The sequence below is a fragment of the Stigmatopora nigra genome, chromosome 21 (genome assembly GCF_051989575.1).
Source record: "Stigmatopora nigra isolate UIUO_SnigA chromosome 21, RoL_Snig_1.1, whole genome shotgun sequence".
Classification (NCBI taxonomy): Eukaryota; Metazoa; Chordata; class Actinopteri; order Syngnathiformes; family Syngnathidae; genus Stigmatopora; species Stigmatopora nigra.
In genome coordinates this window covers 3,503,063-3,518,080 of record NC_135528.1, presented here as the reverse complement: position 1 = coordinate 3,518,080, position 15,018 = coordinate 3,503,063, and the positions used below count along the sequence as shown (strand labels likewise).

The 15,018-nt window shown below is 39.9% G+C and overlaps 1 protein-coding gene across 2 annotated transcripts in view; it reads left to right on the top strand.

The window, feature by feature from the left end:
• sdc3 (syndecan 3) overlaps positions 1-14,418 on the top strand; it is a 32,307-nt gene extending 17,889 nt beyond the window's left edge. Inside the window, exons 2-5 of one of the 2 annotated variants that reach the window (XM_077743589.1) lie at positions 5,003-5,093; positions 9,298-10,091; positions 11,908-12,094; positions 13,521-14,418. In XM_077743589.1, the coding sequence (XP_077599715.1) occupies positions 5,003-5,093; positions 9,298-10,091; positions 11,908-12,094; positions 13,521-13,687 (1,239 nt within the window). In that variant the 3' untranslated portion in view covers positions 13,688-14,418. Of the gene's footprint in view, positions 1-4,999; positions 5,094-9,297; positions 10,092-11,907; positions 12,095-13,520 lie in introns of both variants that reach the window. The other variant, XM_077743588.1, reaches the window with a different exon arrangement.
• Positions 14,419-15,018: the final 600 nt, after the last annotated feature.

Here is a 15,018-nt window from a genome sequence, read left to right as displayed (position 1 = left end):
TGATGATACTGAAATTTGCCCTTCGACCTCATTACCGTAAAATGGTAATCCCAAATTTTCATAAGTAATCCCTTACTTAATTCTTGAGTTATCACAAAATAATTTTTCTGACCTTTGACCTCATTCCCCCAAAATGTAATCACCTTTTTCCCCATTTATGCCACATTTTCATAAGTAATCCCTTTCTCCATTCTTGAGTTATCACAAAATGAATTGCCTGACCTTTGACCTCATTACCCCAAAATGTAAACATGTCCCCTGCTTCATATTACAAACTAATACAGCACAAAAAAATCCCTTTATTTATTTTCGAGTTATCCCAAAATTCCCTTTCTGACCTCTTTGACCTCCACAAAGTGCATTTTTTCCCAGTAAAGAAAACAAAACACCAAACTGGAGAGCAAAGAGCCACTGCACCCGTGCACACCGCCATCTTGGCTCAAGCCCATTTCATATTATAAATACATTCATTTAATTTTCCCAAAAATCTTTTTATTCATTCTTGACTCAACTTCTACATAATCTTACATACAAAATCAACCATCTAAGTCCCCAAATGTTAACATCAAGGCCTACATGACCCCAAAACACAACATCCACATGCATGGATACCTCTTTTCTAAATTCCCCCCAATACTCCCTTGCCCTACAAAGTGTTAACAACTCGGGGTACAGAAAACTGGCTCCGCCTCTTGGCCGTGGCACGTCTTCACACGCTGCCAGGACGCAATCTGGCCGGGTTATGGTCCTTTTTTTTTCACGAGTGGTGCTCATGAAATCGAGGGCAGCCACCATCAACGCCCCCCCACCCCCTTCTCTGGGTTTCATCGGTGCAGTGGCGTCTCGTTGCGGTCGGTTAGCTATGCGGCGTGGGGCTGTTTATAGCTCACACCGAACTCTGCGCTGGTTGGTCGCACTCACAGTGGATAAAAAAAACACACACACACACATGTAGACACACACTGACCACAATGCAAACCTATCATTATATCCCACTGCAATACACACTGTAATTAGATGCAGTGACGCATCGCTCTCTGAATTGACACCACAATATCAGCTCATAAATTGAACACATGGGTGTGATGACATCGTGCTTTTAATCGCGTATGTGTGGGTGAAAGGGGGGGGCGGGTTGGAGGGTTTTGAGAGTACCGTTGGGGGCGCACATCCTCTTAAACACAGTCTGCATCCAACTCTGAAAATAGACAGGGGAGACTCTCAGCCGCCGTATGGCCTGGATTTAGACGTGTGTGTGTGTAAATGTGTATTCAGAAAAGAGGGGGGCGTCCTGGGGGTGACTTCTGGACCCCCCTTGAGAGGTCTGTTAGTGGGGGAGGGGTGAAGTGGTGTTTATTTAAGCTTGCTGTTTTTTTTAAAACCACGCTGAGTCCTGATAAGGAAGATGAAAAGAAAGTGGGATGTGTTTGGGGATGCTTAGTTTGGTGGCAGAAAAGCGGGTGTCAAGCTCATGTTTAAGTTGTTTTCATGTTATGTGTGGTTCTGTATGGCTGTGTTAGTGTGCGGGTTTGAGTGGTTGTCCCAGTCTTGCGACCCCCCTCTCCTAAAAAGATGGGATTGTGGGTGAAAGGCAAAGGTTGCCCCTAGCAACGGCCTTGGTTGTGAAATCCTTGGGTGGCGTATACACAATGTTAGTACTTGTTTTTTAAGTGGTTTCCCTTATATATATTACATCGGCAAAATATGAATAGATTATATGGTTGGGGTCACAATGGAGATAGTATAATGTTAACATGAAAAGTTATGTTGTTAACTTTTTTATTGGGGATTTTGCCATAATAGAAATCCATTTGAATTGAATGGATAAAAGATTAAGCACAATTTTAGGCTAATTTGGGGGATTTGATCAGACATTTTAAGTCAATTCTTACAATCATGTTCAGTAGAAACTGTAAAACTACATAATTATACATACATTAAAAAAAAATATATATAAATGTAATTATTTGTTCCCCTCATATTCCTTTATCACTGCTAATCTTAATGCTAATACAGAATTTCTAACTAGGTCTACAATGTCTTCTGTGTCTGTCTTACTACTTCAATCTAGGAAATGTCCCAAGTACGGGATAAAATAAAATTCTAATCTAATAGATTAGCATCACATAACGGCATTTAACTCTTAAAACAATTAATATTTGCAACATCCAAAATCAACTTTAGTGGCAAAAAGTCATATAATTCAATGAATATACTATTCCAACACACAAATACTACAATACCTATTTACCAATCTGAAACTACTTTATTATTTTAATTTCCATGTTACAATTACATTTGTTGGGACTAAACTGAGTATCAAGGACGGTTCCATTTGATGGTCAAAATCTGGATGATGTCTCCAGTTCCACACCCACTTGAAGTACTATAAGAGTACTTCTCCTCAACAAGGTGGGCCCGCCCCTTTTCAGACCGTCTACGACGGCGAGACGTGATGGAGTACCGAAAGGTGCTCAGGTTTCAAACTTCCATTATGACTTTATTGGCTTTTAAAGGCTTCGGGTTTCCTGCGTCTGGAACCGTTGGCCGGGGAGGAGCTTCTCCTCCATTTTCATTTTTTTGCGCAATTAGCATCACACAAGTTAGTCGGTCGGGCCCACCACCAACCCCCACAGGAAAAGATTTAGATTTGCCGGCGAGATTAAAAAAAAAAAAGTGGGCTTTGGTCACATGCAATTGCGTTTTCCAGCACCCCCAGCAAAACGCAAAGCTTGTTTTTTTTGGTACTTTTTGAGCTAATTAGAGTATAAACTACCAGGGAAGTTTTTGTATAAATAGGCCACTTTAAGTAAGTGACATCAGTGCAGTGCATCATCAGCATAAAGAAATACTTTACTAATAACAGATCCTCGCTTTTTGTAAATCATGAAAAATATGGTCATATTCTGTAATGATGGTACAAGGCAGGTAAGGTGGCGTGGTGATTAGTGGTTTTAGCATGTTTGCCTCACCGTTTGAAATTCAAGGTTTGAGTCTTGACTCTGTATTTCTTATTGTGCTTACATGGTATTTTCCTCGCTATAAAGGTGCTCTGGATTATAGGGTGCCCTAGCAGTAGTAGTGGTAGTGGTAGTGTTAGGGTATTGTATTATACATCCACTAGATGAATCTGCGGTAGTTGTAGTAAGGGTTTGGGTTATACATCCACTAGATGGATCTGTGGTAGGACTGGTAGTAGTGGTGGTAGTGGTGGTAGTGGTGGTAGTGGTGGTAGTGGTAGTAGTGGTGGTAGTAGTGGTAGTGGTAGCGTTAGTAGTGGTAGTGGTAGTAGCGGTATTGGTAGTACTGCTACGAGTAGTAATATCAGTAGCAGTAGTAGTACTACTCATAGCAGTAGTAGTACTACTGATAGCAGTGGTAGTACTACTCACAGCAGTGGTAGTACTACTCATCGCAGTGGTAGTGCTACTTACAGCAGTAGTAGTACTACTCATAGCAGCAGTAGTAGTACTACTCACAGCAGTAGTGGTAGTACTGCTACTAGTAGTAATATCAGTAGCAGTAGTAGTACTACTCATAGCAGTAGTAGAAGTCCTCTCATTCCATACACCATGCGGTTCACGTAATGTAACAACTTTGACCTTGTCATTTTACAACTTTTTTCTCCTAATATTATGCTGAAAGTAGTTTTGTGTCGATACATCGCCGGTGAAATGAAACTTCCGGTTCACGTAACATAAAAGTAAGCAACAAAACGACTTTGCTCTCGTAATGTTACGATTTTAATCCCGTTATAGTACATGGTATGACTTAAATCGTGTAACACTACGACTTTATAATCTCGTAATACTACGTTTTTAATCTCGTAATACTACAACTTTTCACTCATAATATTGGAATGCATGACTTCAGCCTCGTAATATTGCGACTTTTGACTATTTTCATAGTCCCATTTTTCATTTTTTAATCTTGATTTGTTTACTAGATGTTCAGAAAGGCAACTTGGCTATCTTCTTTGGAGATTCGCTCAAACGGGTGACATTATATTTATAAATGTATATATGTGTGTGTGAATTTGTATATGTATATATATACGTCTACATCTACTTCTACATATACAAATACATATATGTATATATATATATATATATATATATATATATATATATATATATATATATATCTATATATATATCTATATATATATCTATATATATCTATATATATATATATATATATATATATATATATATATATATATATATATATATATATATATATATATATATATATATATATATATATATATACATACATATATACACATACATATATACACATGCATATATATATATATATATATATATATATATATATATATATATACATACACATACATATATACACATACATATATACACATACATATATACACATGCATATATACACATACACTTACACATATACATATGCACTTACACATATACATATGCACTTACACATATACATATACACATACACATTTACATATACACATACACATACTTATACATTTATACATATACACTTATACATATACACTTATACATATACACTTGCTCAGTGCAATACCCACACATTTTTGGATCAATCCTACTTGCTTGAATCTACCCAATCAAACCTTGAGGAAAAACCTGATGTTTTGCTTAAATTTCCAGCAGAACATTTTGCTCATTGGTGTTTGCATTTGTAAAAATCAAACTAAACGCGATTAGGGCCCCGCTAGCCTGCCCTGTGGTCATCCCGTGAGATCCACCCAAAGCCTTCTGCTCTGATCCTCCCTTTTTATATTTCTATTTTAAAAATGGCATCGAACAGTTGAAAAGTGAGCAGCGGCTCTCGGCGGCTTTGAAGCCCTGCCATTGGACGCTTTCGTTGACCGACTTTCTCCGGAGTGCCAGATGCTCCGCCGACCGCCGTATCTCTTCCTGCCGAGAGTGCTTTGTCGTGTTAAGTGAAGTGACAAATGTCCAATCGAATTCTCTGCTCTTCTTTCAAGCAGGGACAGACGTGGTCGCCCGTCGATGACGAAGGCTCGACGGGGGACGAATTCTACGACGACGAGGACCTCTACTCGGGATCCGGCTCTGGGTGTAAGTACTACCGCTAAAAATCTCCCATTTGCCATCTCCCTATGTCGCATAAATTAATAATATAAAGTCATTTTCATCAAAAGCTTCTGCCCAAAAACTTCTGTTTCACGTAATGCAAAAACAAGAAAAGGATTTAAATCTCATAACATTAAGACTTTTTTACTCTCAATATGGCCATATTTTGATTTTAAACCCTGTGATAGTTTAATTTGATTCTCATAATGTTTAGATTTTTCTCTCAGGACATTTCAACGTCTCTCATCTCATTTTCTGAACCGCTTTATCCTCACTAAGGGTGCGGGGGTTGCTGGAGACTCTCCCAGCTGACTTCAGGTCAGAGGCAATGGGCAGCCAATCGCAGGGCACGAGGAGACAAACAACAATTCACAATCACACTCGTACCTAGGGGCAATTTAGAGTGTCCAAGCAGCCTACCATGCATCTTTGGAATGTGGGAGAAAACCGGAGCACCCGGTGAAAACCCACGCAGCTGTGGTAGGACTGGTAGTAGTAGTACTGAGAGTAGTAATAGTACCGAGAGGAGGAGTAGTACTGGGAGGAGGAGGAGTAGTACTGGGAGGAGGAGTAGTAGTACTGGGAGGAGGAGTAGTAGTACTGGGAGGAGGAGTAGTAGTACTGGGAGGAGGAGGAGTAGTACTGGGAGGAGTAGGAGTAGTAGTACTGGGAGGAGTAGGAGTAGTAGTACTGGGAGGAGTAGGAGTAGTAGTACTGGGAGGAGTAATAGTATAACTGGGAGGAGTAGGAGTAGTAATACTGGGAGGAGTAGGAGTAGTACTGGGATGAGTAGTAGTAGTACTGGGAGGAGTAGTACTAAGAGTAGTAGTACTTCTACCCAGAGAAACCCCCCGCAGACCAGGGGACAGCATGCAAACTCCATACAGGCGCATCAACCTGGATTTGAACCCAAGTCCTCACACTGTGAGGCTTTGCTAACCACTGCGCCGCCCATACATGCCAATTAATGATTTCCAATTACCTGTGGCACAGCCGAGCATCTACGACGGCACTCGAGTGTGGGGCGGCACAGTGGTTGGGAAAGACCGCTCTAAAAACCCACCCGTCCCGATGCACAATTACCGCAAACACGGACACACCCGGTCAAACTCGACCACCTTCCTGAGATCTTATTTACTCTAATCAGATTAAAGTCCACGCAGATTAGACCATCACGCACCTATTTGGCGCAGTCCATGTTGGTATTTGTCTGGCGTGCGTAGGAATTAGCCGATTAGCCTAAATCGCATTGCTGTAATTGGGCCTGATGTTCTGATCTGTGCTAACTTGCATAGAACGCGTACCATTAAGTAACTTGGGTCTTTTATTTTGAGCTGGGAAATGGGACTAGGATTTTTATCACATCTGAAATTGATCTCATACACTTTTTGGGCACACATTAGGAATAAAATACACAAGAATATACAATTGTACATCTTTTACTCTTAAAGTTTTTACAGCAGTTGGAAATGAAATCTCAAAATGTACATTATTTATTGATTATTTTTACTACATACACTTACTAAATATATATATATAAAGAGTTTATGATGTTAATTAAATTGCAACATTCTATATATATGTATATGAAAAAAAAAAAAATATATATATATATATATATATATATATATATATATATATATATATATATATATATATATATATATATATATATATATATATATATATATATATATATATAATGTTGTAATTTAATTAACATCATAAACTATTTTTGTTATATGTAATGTATATAAGAGTGACAATTAATTTTTTGTCTAATGTATCAAACCATACGTTTGCTGTTTTAGTGACCTCTAGTGGGCACACTGCATTATTGATTGATGTAATAACTGCAATGGCAAATGTGACAATAGAAGGAATTTATGTTGATTCACCATGAACTATTGTTTAACCGTTTTACATCATCATCCAGCACCACTTCTAATTATTTAATTTCTAATTAATTAAAGATATAAGAGTTTAATATCAGTAAAAAAATGAAATTCCAGCTCAATGATCTGTATTTTCTAATTTAATCAGCCTGAAACTGACTATTTTGTCAAAAATTACCCAAAAATTGTTAAGACAAATTTAGTAAAGTTAAAGTAATATGTAAAACTAAGCACACAAAGCAAGAACAAGATTTGGTGTAACTAAATAAATTACTAATTAAAGTACAAAATACATTACTTTTATTATTTGTATTATTATACGTTATCTTAATACTATCATGCATTGGTAGACCCATTGGGGAAAAACTACTAGTTAAAACAACAACACAAAACAAGTCAACCAACCTTAATGGATACTTTTTTTATTATTATTTTTTTACAGAAACTAGTGTCAAATTTCTACATGACCCAAATGACAAACATTAAGTTAAGTTAAGTCTGCAACAATGCAAAACAATGCCCTTAAAAATAACATTGATCATTCTCCGTCTTAACAATGTTTACAAAAAACCTTTGTTGGAAAGGTTGTAATATTCACTATTCTAATGCACTTAAGATAACCAAATTTCTGGCATTAGCTTTTGTCAAAAATACGTTCATCCTTCCATTCATAATCGGCTTAGTCGTATTTGTGTCATGGTTGACGGTAACAAATGGAAAGGCAATGGGCTAAAAACAAAAGCCGTCTTGGTGGAGGAGGTAATGAGAGCAGCGGAAACAGTCGCCTGGAAAATTGCTTCAAGTCTATCGCCGATGATACGGATCAGTCCGGTGGCGGTCTTGACTGATTTTTTTTTTGTTTTTTGACAGTGGCTCTATTGTCGGAGTCCATTTTGTAATATCCTCTCCTTCTTGCATGCCTTTGTGAGCCCACATTCAATTTGCTCCTCTTTTAAGCGCCGCTCAAACGGAATGAAAGCTACGCGAGGAAAATTAATCTCCTCTCTGCACTTGTTTAATACTCAGAAGCTCCTTTTCCGCCCCACTCCAACTCCTCGCTTAGCCACGGTTGTACTTCACGCCTCGATTGTTGCGAGAAAAGCGGCGTAGTGCAGCAACTCCGTTTTCATTGTATTTAGAAAAACTTTAGCAAAAAAAAAATGGATAGTGCAAAGGTGGCGAACATGTTAGACATAAAGAGCCAAGATTTTTAATTGTGAGAGTCAAAGAGGCACACCTAACGTCAGAAGCAACATAAAATAATCCAATCTGCCAAATTATGTTTTAAATATAATTTATTAGTTGTTTAATGGGCCCTGATGAATTGGAGTGTGCTTACATGGTCATATTATATTTTCTGCACTATAAACAGGGCCAGATTATAAAGTACAGTGGTAGTGGAGGTGGTGGTGGTAGTAGTGGTAGTGGTGGTAGTATTGGTGCTAGTGGTAGTGGTGCTACTGTATAGGTGGTAATAGTGGTGGTAGTAGTGGTGCTTGTGGTAGTGGTGGTTGTAGTGGTAGTGGTGGTAGTGTAGGAGTGGTAGTGTAGGGGTGGTAGTGTAGGGGTGGTAGTGTAGGAGTGGTAGTGTAGGGGTGGTAGTCGTGGTGCTAGTGGTAGTAGTGGTGCTAGTGGTAGTGGTGGTAGTGTAGGGGTGGCAGTAGTGGTGCTATTGGTAGTGGTAGTAGTGGTGGTGGTAGTCGTAGTGGTGCTAGTGGTGGTGGTAGTCATAGTGGTAGTAGTGGTGGTTGTGGTAGTAATGGTGGTTGTGGTAGTAGTGGTGGTGGTGCTGGTAATGGTAGTCTTAGGGTTTTGTATTATATATCTACTTGATGGATCTGTGGTTGGAGTAGTAGTAGTAGTAGGGGCTGTTTTATACATCTACAAGATGGAGCTGTAATAATAGTAAGGTTTGAGTTATGTAAGGATGAAAAGCAAAAAAAAAATCCAATCTGCCAAATTATTTTTTAAATATAATCTATTATTTGTTCAAGGCACTTTGCCGTTAGGAATCCACATTTTAATGGCTCCTGCTTTCACAAACAAGTATCATTCAATTTCTTGTGTGCAGGGAATACATTAAAGTAATCATTTATTCATTTATTTATATTTTATGGGTTAGCAGTCACAATGGCCCTCTGAGGGAAATCATAACTATGATATAGCCGCCAACAAAAATGAGTCTGACACTCCTGCTGTAGTACAACAAGGCTACCGTTTCACTAAATATAAATGTGAATTGACTTAATATATTGTGCCATTTCAATGAAGGTATTTCTTCTCAATCTTTTCAGTTCCTGACATCAGCGTGAGGCCGACATCAGTGCCCGTTTCCTTCACCACAGAGAAACCCGTCCCCCAATCCACCACCCGGGCCACTAGCCCCGCCCCTTCCGCCGCGCCTGCGGTCGAACCCAGCGCCGACCCGGACCCCACCGTGGCCATCGCCACCACCTCTACCACCACCACCACGGCCGTCGTCGCCACCACTAAATCCGCCGCCGTCACCGCCATAGCCTCCACCCTTCTACCCACGGAAACCGATGGCGAGACAAGCGCCTTCTGGGAACTGGAATTGGAGAAGGAGAAACAACTGGAACGGGAACGAGAACGGGAACGTGAACGGGAGCGCGTCCGGGAGATGGAACGGCAACGGGAGATGGAACGACAACGGGAGCGGGAGAGGGAACGGGAACGAGAGCGAGAACGGGAACGGGAACGCGAACGGCAACAAGAGCGGGAGCGCGAGCTAGAGCGCTTACGGGCCGCTGCCGCCGCCAGAACCACCGCCGCCCCTAAAACTTCTCCGCCGGTTGCCGTGGCGACGAGCGCCGCTCCCAGTGAAGAAGAGGAAGACGTGTACCTGTCGCCAGAACCCACGTCGCCCTTCCCCTCGTTAGACGTGGACGCCCCCGTGGAGGAAGCGTCCAGTGCAATTATTCCCAGCACCAGCACCCCGCCCACTACCACCCAGACCACCACTCCCAAGAACAGGTTCCCCATCAGGCCCAGGGTTCCCGTGGCAACCACCACACTGAGGGCACCCACAGTAAAGACCACACGCCCACCACTGCCAACTACCACACAGGTGAGGGAAACTTTTGTTTGTGATCAGGCAAAGTAAATGAATAATTTTACGTTACTTACTTGTAATTTTAGGGTATTTACAGAAGTGACAGATGAACTGATGAATAATAAATAAATACATAATAAAATATACAATAAAAAAAATACAATTCAACATCATGAGTATGGAAGTGCAAAAATAACAACCAGATGAACTGATAAATAATCATAAAATAATAAAAAATACAATAAAAACATTTAATAAAAACATTGAATAAAAACATTAAATAAAACCATGGAATACAAAAAATGAATACAAAATACAATAAAAAATAATAAAAATATACAATAAAAAACATTACATTGAAAAATACTATTAAAAAAATACAATAAAAAAATACCACTTTTACAAAATATAATTATTATTATTATTATTCTAAATGGAGGTCTTCTATTGACAAATTAACTTAAAACTCACAAAAGTACAAAATAATTGGACACCTATCACTTGTCGTAAGTCTGCGCTTAACTCAAACTGCCGAGTGCTCCCTTTTTACTCTTATTTAACCTTTGGGTGGAACAACGTGACGTTTCTAAAAACATTTTTAGACCTCGACTTCTAACAGATGTAGCTATAAAAATGTCCAAAAGTAAGTGAATAAGTAAGCTGGTCTGCTCTCTAAAGACCTGAAATATACACTTTCAGGATATAGTTTCATGTATACGCCACTCTGTCATTACCCAAAATCCGGCAGCTGTGCGCGGTCGAGGCGGCCCCCCCAAAAATAAAACGTAACTTAAACGCGCACAGTAGCAGCTTTGTCTTCATCACTGAGGGTAAAAAAAGTGATTTTCATCGTGGAAACTTAAGCTTTAATCGCATTTTAATCGCTTTCCGCACAACGGATGGTCGTGCGAGAGCTAACGAGACGCAGACGCATGTGAGAGGCATCAAAATACAATTTATTTTGGGGGGGGGGGGGGGGGGGGGGTTACGTCTTTTTAATGGAATTCGATGGAGGGGGTGTCATGCAAAATGTCTTTGTTGTCAGAACCGCCTTTGCAAGAATGTTACATTAATAGAACAAAGACATTTATTTTGCTGTTGCAATCTGGAATGGCTGCAAATAGTTTTGAAGCTGCCAGATGCAATGGGCACCGGCCCAGACGTTTAGACGGAAAATCTTACAAATCTTTAGCAAATACTGACAAGCATGTTCAGCGTTATTTTATTTTTCGGGGGGTGTCCATGGAATATGGACGGGTCTCCATTTTGGTTCTGGTTTTGGACCTTGGTGTATTTATAGGGCATTTAACCAATTGACTGTGAAAAGCACTACAGTAATCCCTCAAATATTGCACTTTATGTAGAACAGACGTGGCCGCGATAATCCCCAAAAAATTGCAAAGTAGGATCACCCCTATTATAACTCCCTTTTTAAATTGTTTTTATTTCATTTATTTTTTTCTTCAGTGCTGAGTCCTAGTAGCAAGAGTGGCTTCCACTAATGAGTTTCAGTATACATTATTCAGAACTTTAAAATAAAATATTTTGTTTATGTATTTGTATTTTTTAATGATTAATAGCAGAAAAATCTGTGAATTTGCGATCAGTGAAGTTGCAATCAGTGAATTTGCTATCAGTGATGATCAGTGAATTTGAAATCAGTGAATTTTCAATCAGTGAATTTGCTATCAGTGAATTTGCTATCAGTGAATTTGCTATCAGTGAATTTGCTTTCAGTGAATTTGCTATCAGTGATTTTGCGATCCGTGAATTCACAATAAGCAAAGACGCCATAATCGAGGGAAGACTAATGTCAACTTCTTGATCCCAGGAAAACAACGAACTGGCAGCCGTTGGACCCAGTGGGGACTTTGAGATCCGCGAAGACCAGAGGAATGACCTGGGTCGGGGACTGGTGCCGGAGGATCCGGATCTGGTGGGCAACACGGTGGACGTCGGCAGCTCGGCCGCACAGCTTCCGCAAAAGAACATCTTAGAGCGGAAGGAAGTCTTGATAGGTTGGTGTTGTTTATCTTATCACCTTCCCTGTGTGTTCTCCAATGGAAAATATCCACTTACTATTATAACACAAGTTATAATTTCAGTTCACCATTTTTAAAGGGACAGACAACACTTAGTCTGAGACTGCATTCTGGATGGAGCTAAAAATTGGCCAAAAAATTGGATGTTAAGATTTTCTCTATCCTATTCAACCTTTCTGAAACTTAATTTTGGCTCGTGGGCCACATTGAGACCACTTAATTAAGTTAGCTGGTCCGGACCACCAGGTCTATCCATGGCTTATTAGCTCCTAATTCCACTTCCCAACTTCTTTCCTCATATCCCAAAGCGTGTTTTCTTTTATGATAACTAGCAAAGGTCTGACCTCTCTGTCTCTTCCAGCCATTCTGATTGGTGGACTTCTGGCTGTGGTTTTTGCTGACTTCCTTGTCACTGGTAAAGAGCAGGAGGCAACAGACTTTAGACTAGACTTTGTGTGTGTTAGTGTACACGTTAAGAGGCTGAAACGTAAAGTCGGCTCCTCTTATCACGTGTCAGTCTGTGCTTGTAACATGGGGGAAAAATCGAGTATTGTAGTGGTGTCAAACATAAGGCCTGTGGGTGGAAGAAGGCCACTCGGGGTCCAATTTTGGTTGACTTGGTAGCGCATATAGACTGTTTATACTGAATGAATTAAATGTTTTTTTTTGACACGGGCGCTGTCAAACTAGAATTTTGTGAGTGAAAGTGAGCATTATTGCACTTTTTGCTGTCATATTCGTTTTATTCGCCCCCTGCAGTCAAAACAAGGAACTTCAAAATGATCCCAAAACCCACAAATGGCCAAAAAATCATAAGAAAGCAACCAATATAAAGGGAAATTCCCCTAAAATTAATTGGAAATAATTCCACATTGACAGAGAAATACCCCAAAATAACACAAAATAGGCTGCCATTGACAAAGATAGAGGTCCAAATTCATTTTAATTGACTGTTCATGTCAATGATGCCAATCAGATTTCAATGGTGATCATTAATTTACCTTGAAATGACCAAAAATAATCTGTTCCGGCCCATAAATTTGAGTTTAACACCCCTAGTTTATTGTCTGTATATTAATTTCTCAAAAAGTTTAAAGGCCCAGCTGGTGCCATTTTGGAGCAAACGCCACCCACGTGCAGAATGGCGGTAATCTTTCCAAACAAAGACTCTTTTCTCTTTAATCTGGAACTGATTCGTTTAACTTCATTTCCACAGCCTTTAGCGCATGTTTCCTCATCACATGTGAAAATGTCATCGCTATAATTACATTTTTGTTTTTTCTTATTTGCTTTGGGCTTGTTGGTCACGCGGTCCAACATGAACGCTCACATGGTTTCCGTTATGTGTATCGCAAGTCACAAGATGATTTCCGCTTTTAAATGTTTGTCCTTTCTCCCTCAGCGGTCATCGTCGGCGGCGTGGTGGGCGCCTTATTCGCCGCTTTCCTGGTCATGCTTCTCGTCTACCGCATGAAGAAGAAAGACGAAGGCAGCTACACACTGGAGGAACCCAAACAAGCTACCGTCACCTACCAGAAGCCAGACAAGCAGGAAGAGTTTTACGCGTAACGCCCGAACGCACCATCACAACCGCCATCATGACGCCGGATCTCCTCTTCCTCCTCCTCATCGACCCCCCCCAAACCCCGCCCCCTCCCCTCTCTCTTCCTCTCGTCCGCCAATCACGAGAGCGCCTTTTTTTGCGGGCTGGGAACTTTCTTTTTGACGAAAGTATGGGAAAAGGGGAAAAAATGTTTAAAAAAAATAACACTTTTTTTTCAATGTTATTAATATTCTCTTGTTCTGTATGTGACTATGATTATTTTGTAAGAAAAAGATCAAAACTAAACACGTTTGTGTGTCGGGGTTTTAAAAAAAATATGGTAGCCTTCCGTTTTTAGCGACAAATGCTAACAGTAGGAGAGAGGAGACTGGGTACGGAAGATTGTTGCTCTCTGATTGGTCGATAACCCAAAGCTCGCTTGGTGCTCGGCCAATCAGAATGTGGCTTTTTGCCGATAAGTAATAATCCATAATATATCCATCAACATTTTGGCCTTGGGGTGGTTGAATTATCATAATAATAACAATGCTGTATTGATAATAATACTACAAAAGGATGTTTATTTAGCTGTTTAAAACAAAACAAAAAGTTTCTATGTAAATATGCGCATTATCCTCCCTTGGAATCACTAATCATCTGCATGAGTATTTTGTTTTTGTTTTTTTAATTTATCTGTCATCACTTTAGATGAGCTGTGCTCTCGTCACACACACACACACACACAAACACACACACAATTTCCTGTCCGGATGTTTTCCTCCTCCTCGCCATTTTCACTTTTCTACTTCCTGTCCTAACATATAACATACAAAAAGCACACTTGTAATGCAATACTGTCGACCACAACGTTATGGCTCTACATTTTTTTTCTTCATTTCAATTGTCGCTTGGTTTTGGGCCCTCGCCGCCATCTTTGCATGATTTTCATAACAACTATGGAGGAAGAGGGGGGGCAACAAGTTTGGATTTAGGTGGGCGGTGGGTGCTTCTATCTAAGATTGTAACCATGCCAGTGCGACTGGGCTAGTAGCTTCTTATACTCGGTACTGTAGATATGAAAAAAAAAAACGTGCATGAGAGTCAAAACTATACATATTTGTGTGTGTGTGTGGCGGTCGAATGGGTGTTAGTTGAAGTCTCACGATTGGTGGGATGCCTCATTCATTGGTGTGTGTGTGTGTGTTAATATCTCAATAGTTAAGTCATTCGCTGCCATTGGTAGAAATAATCCTTTAAAATTTTCAATAGAATCCTGAAACAAGGTTAATAGAATGACAATTAACTGTTGTTTGACTTTTAAAGTATGTGCTATATGTTGTTTTTCCCCTTTTAGTTC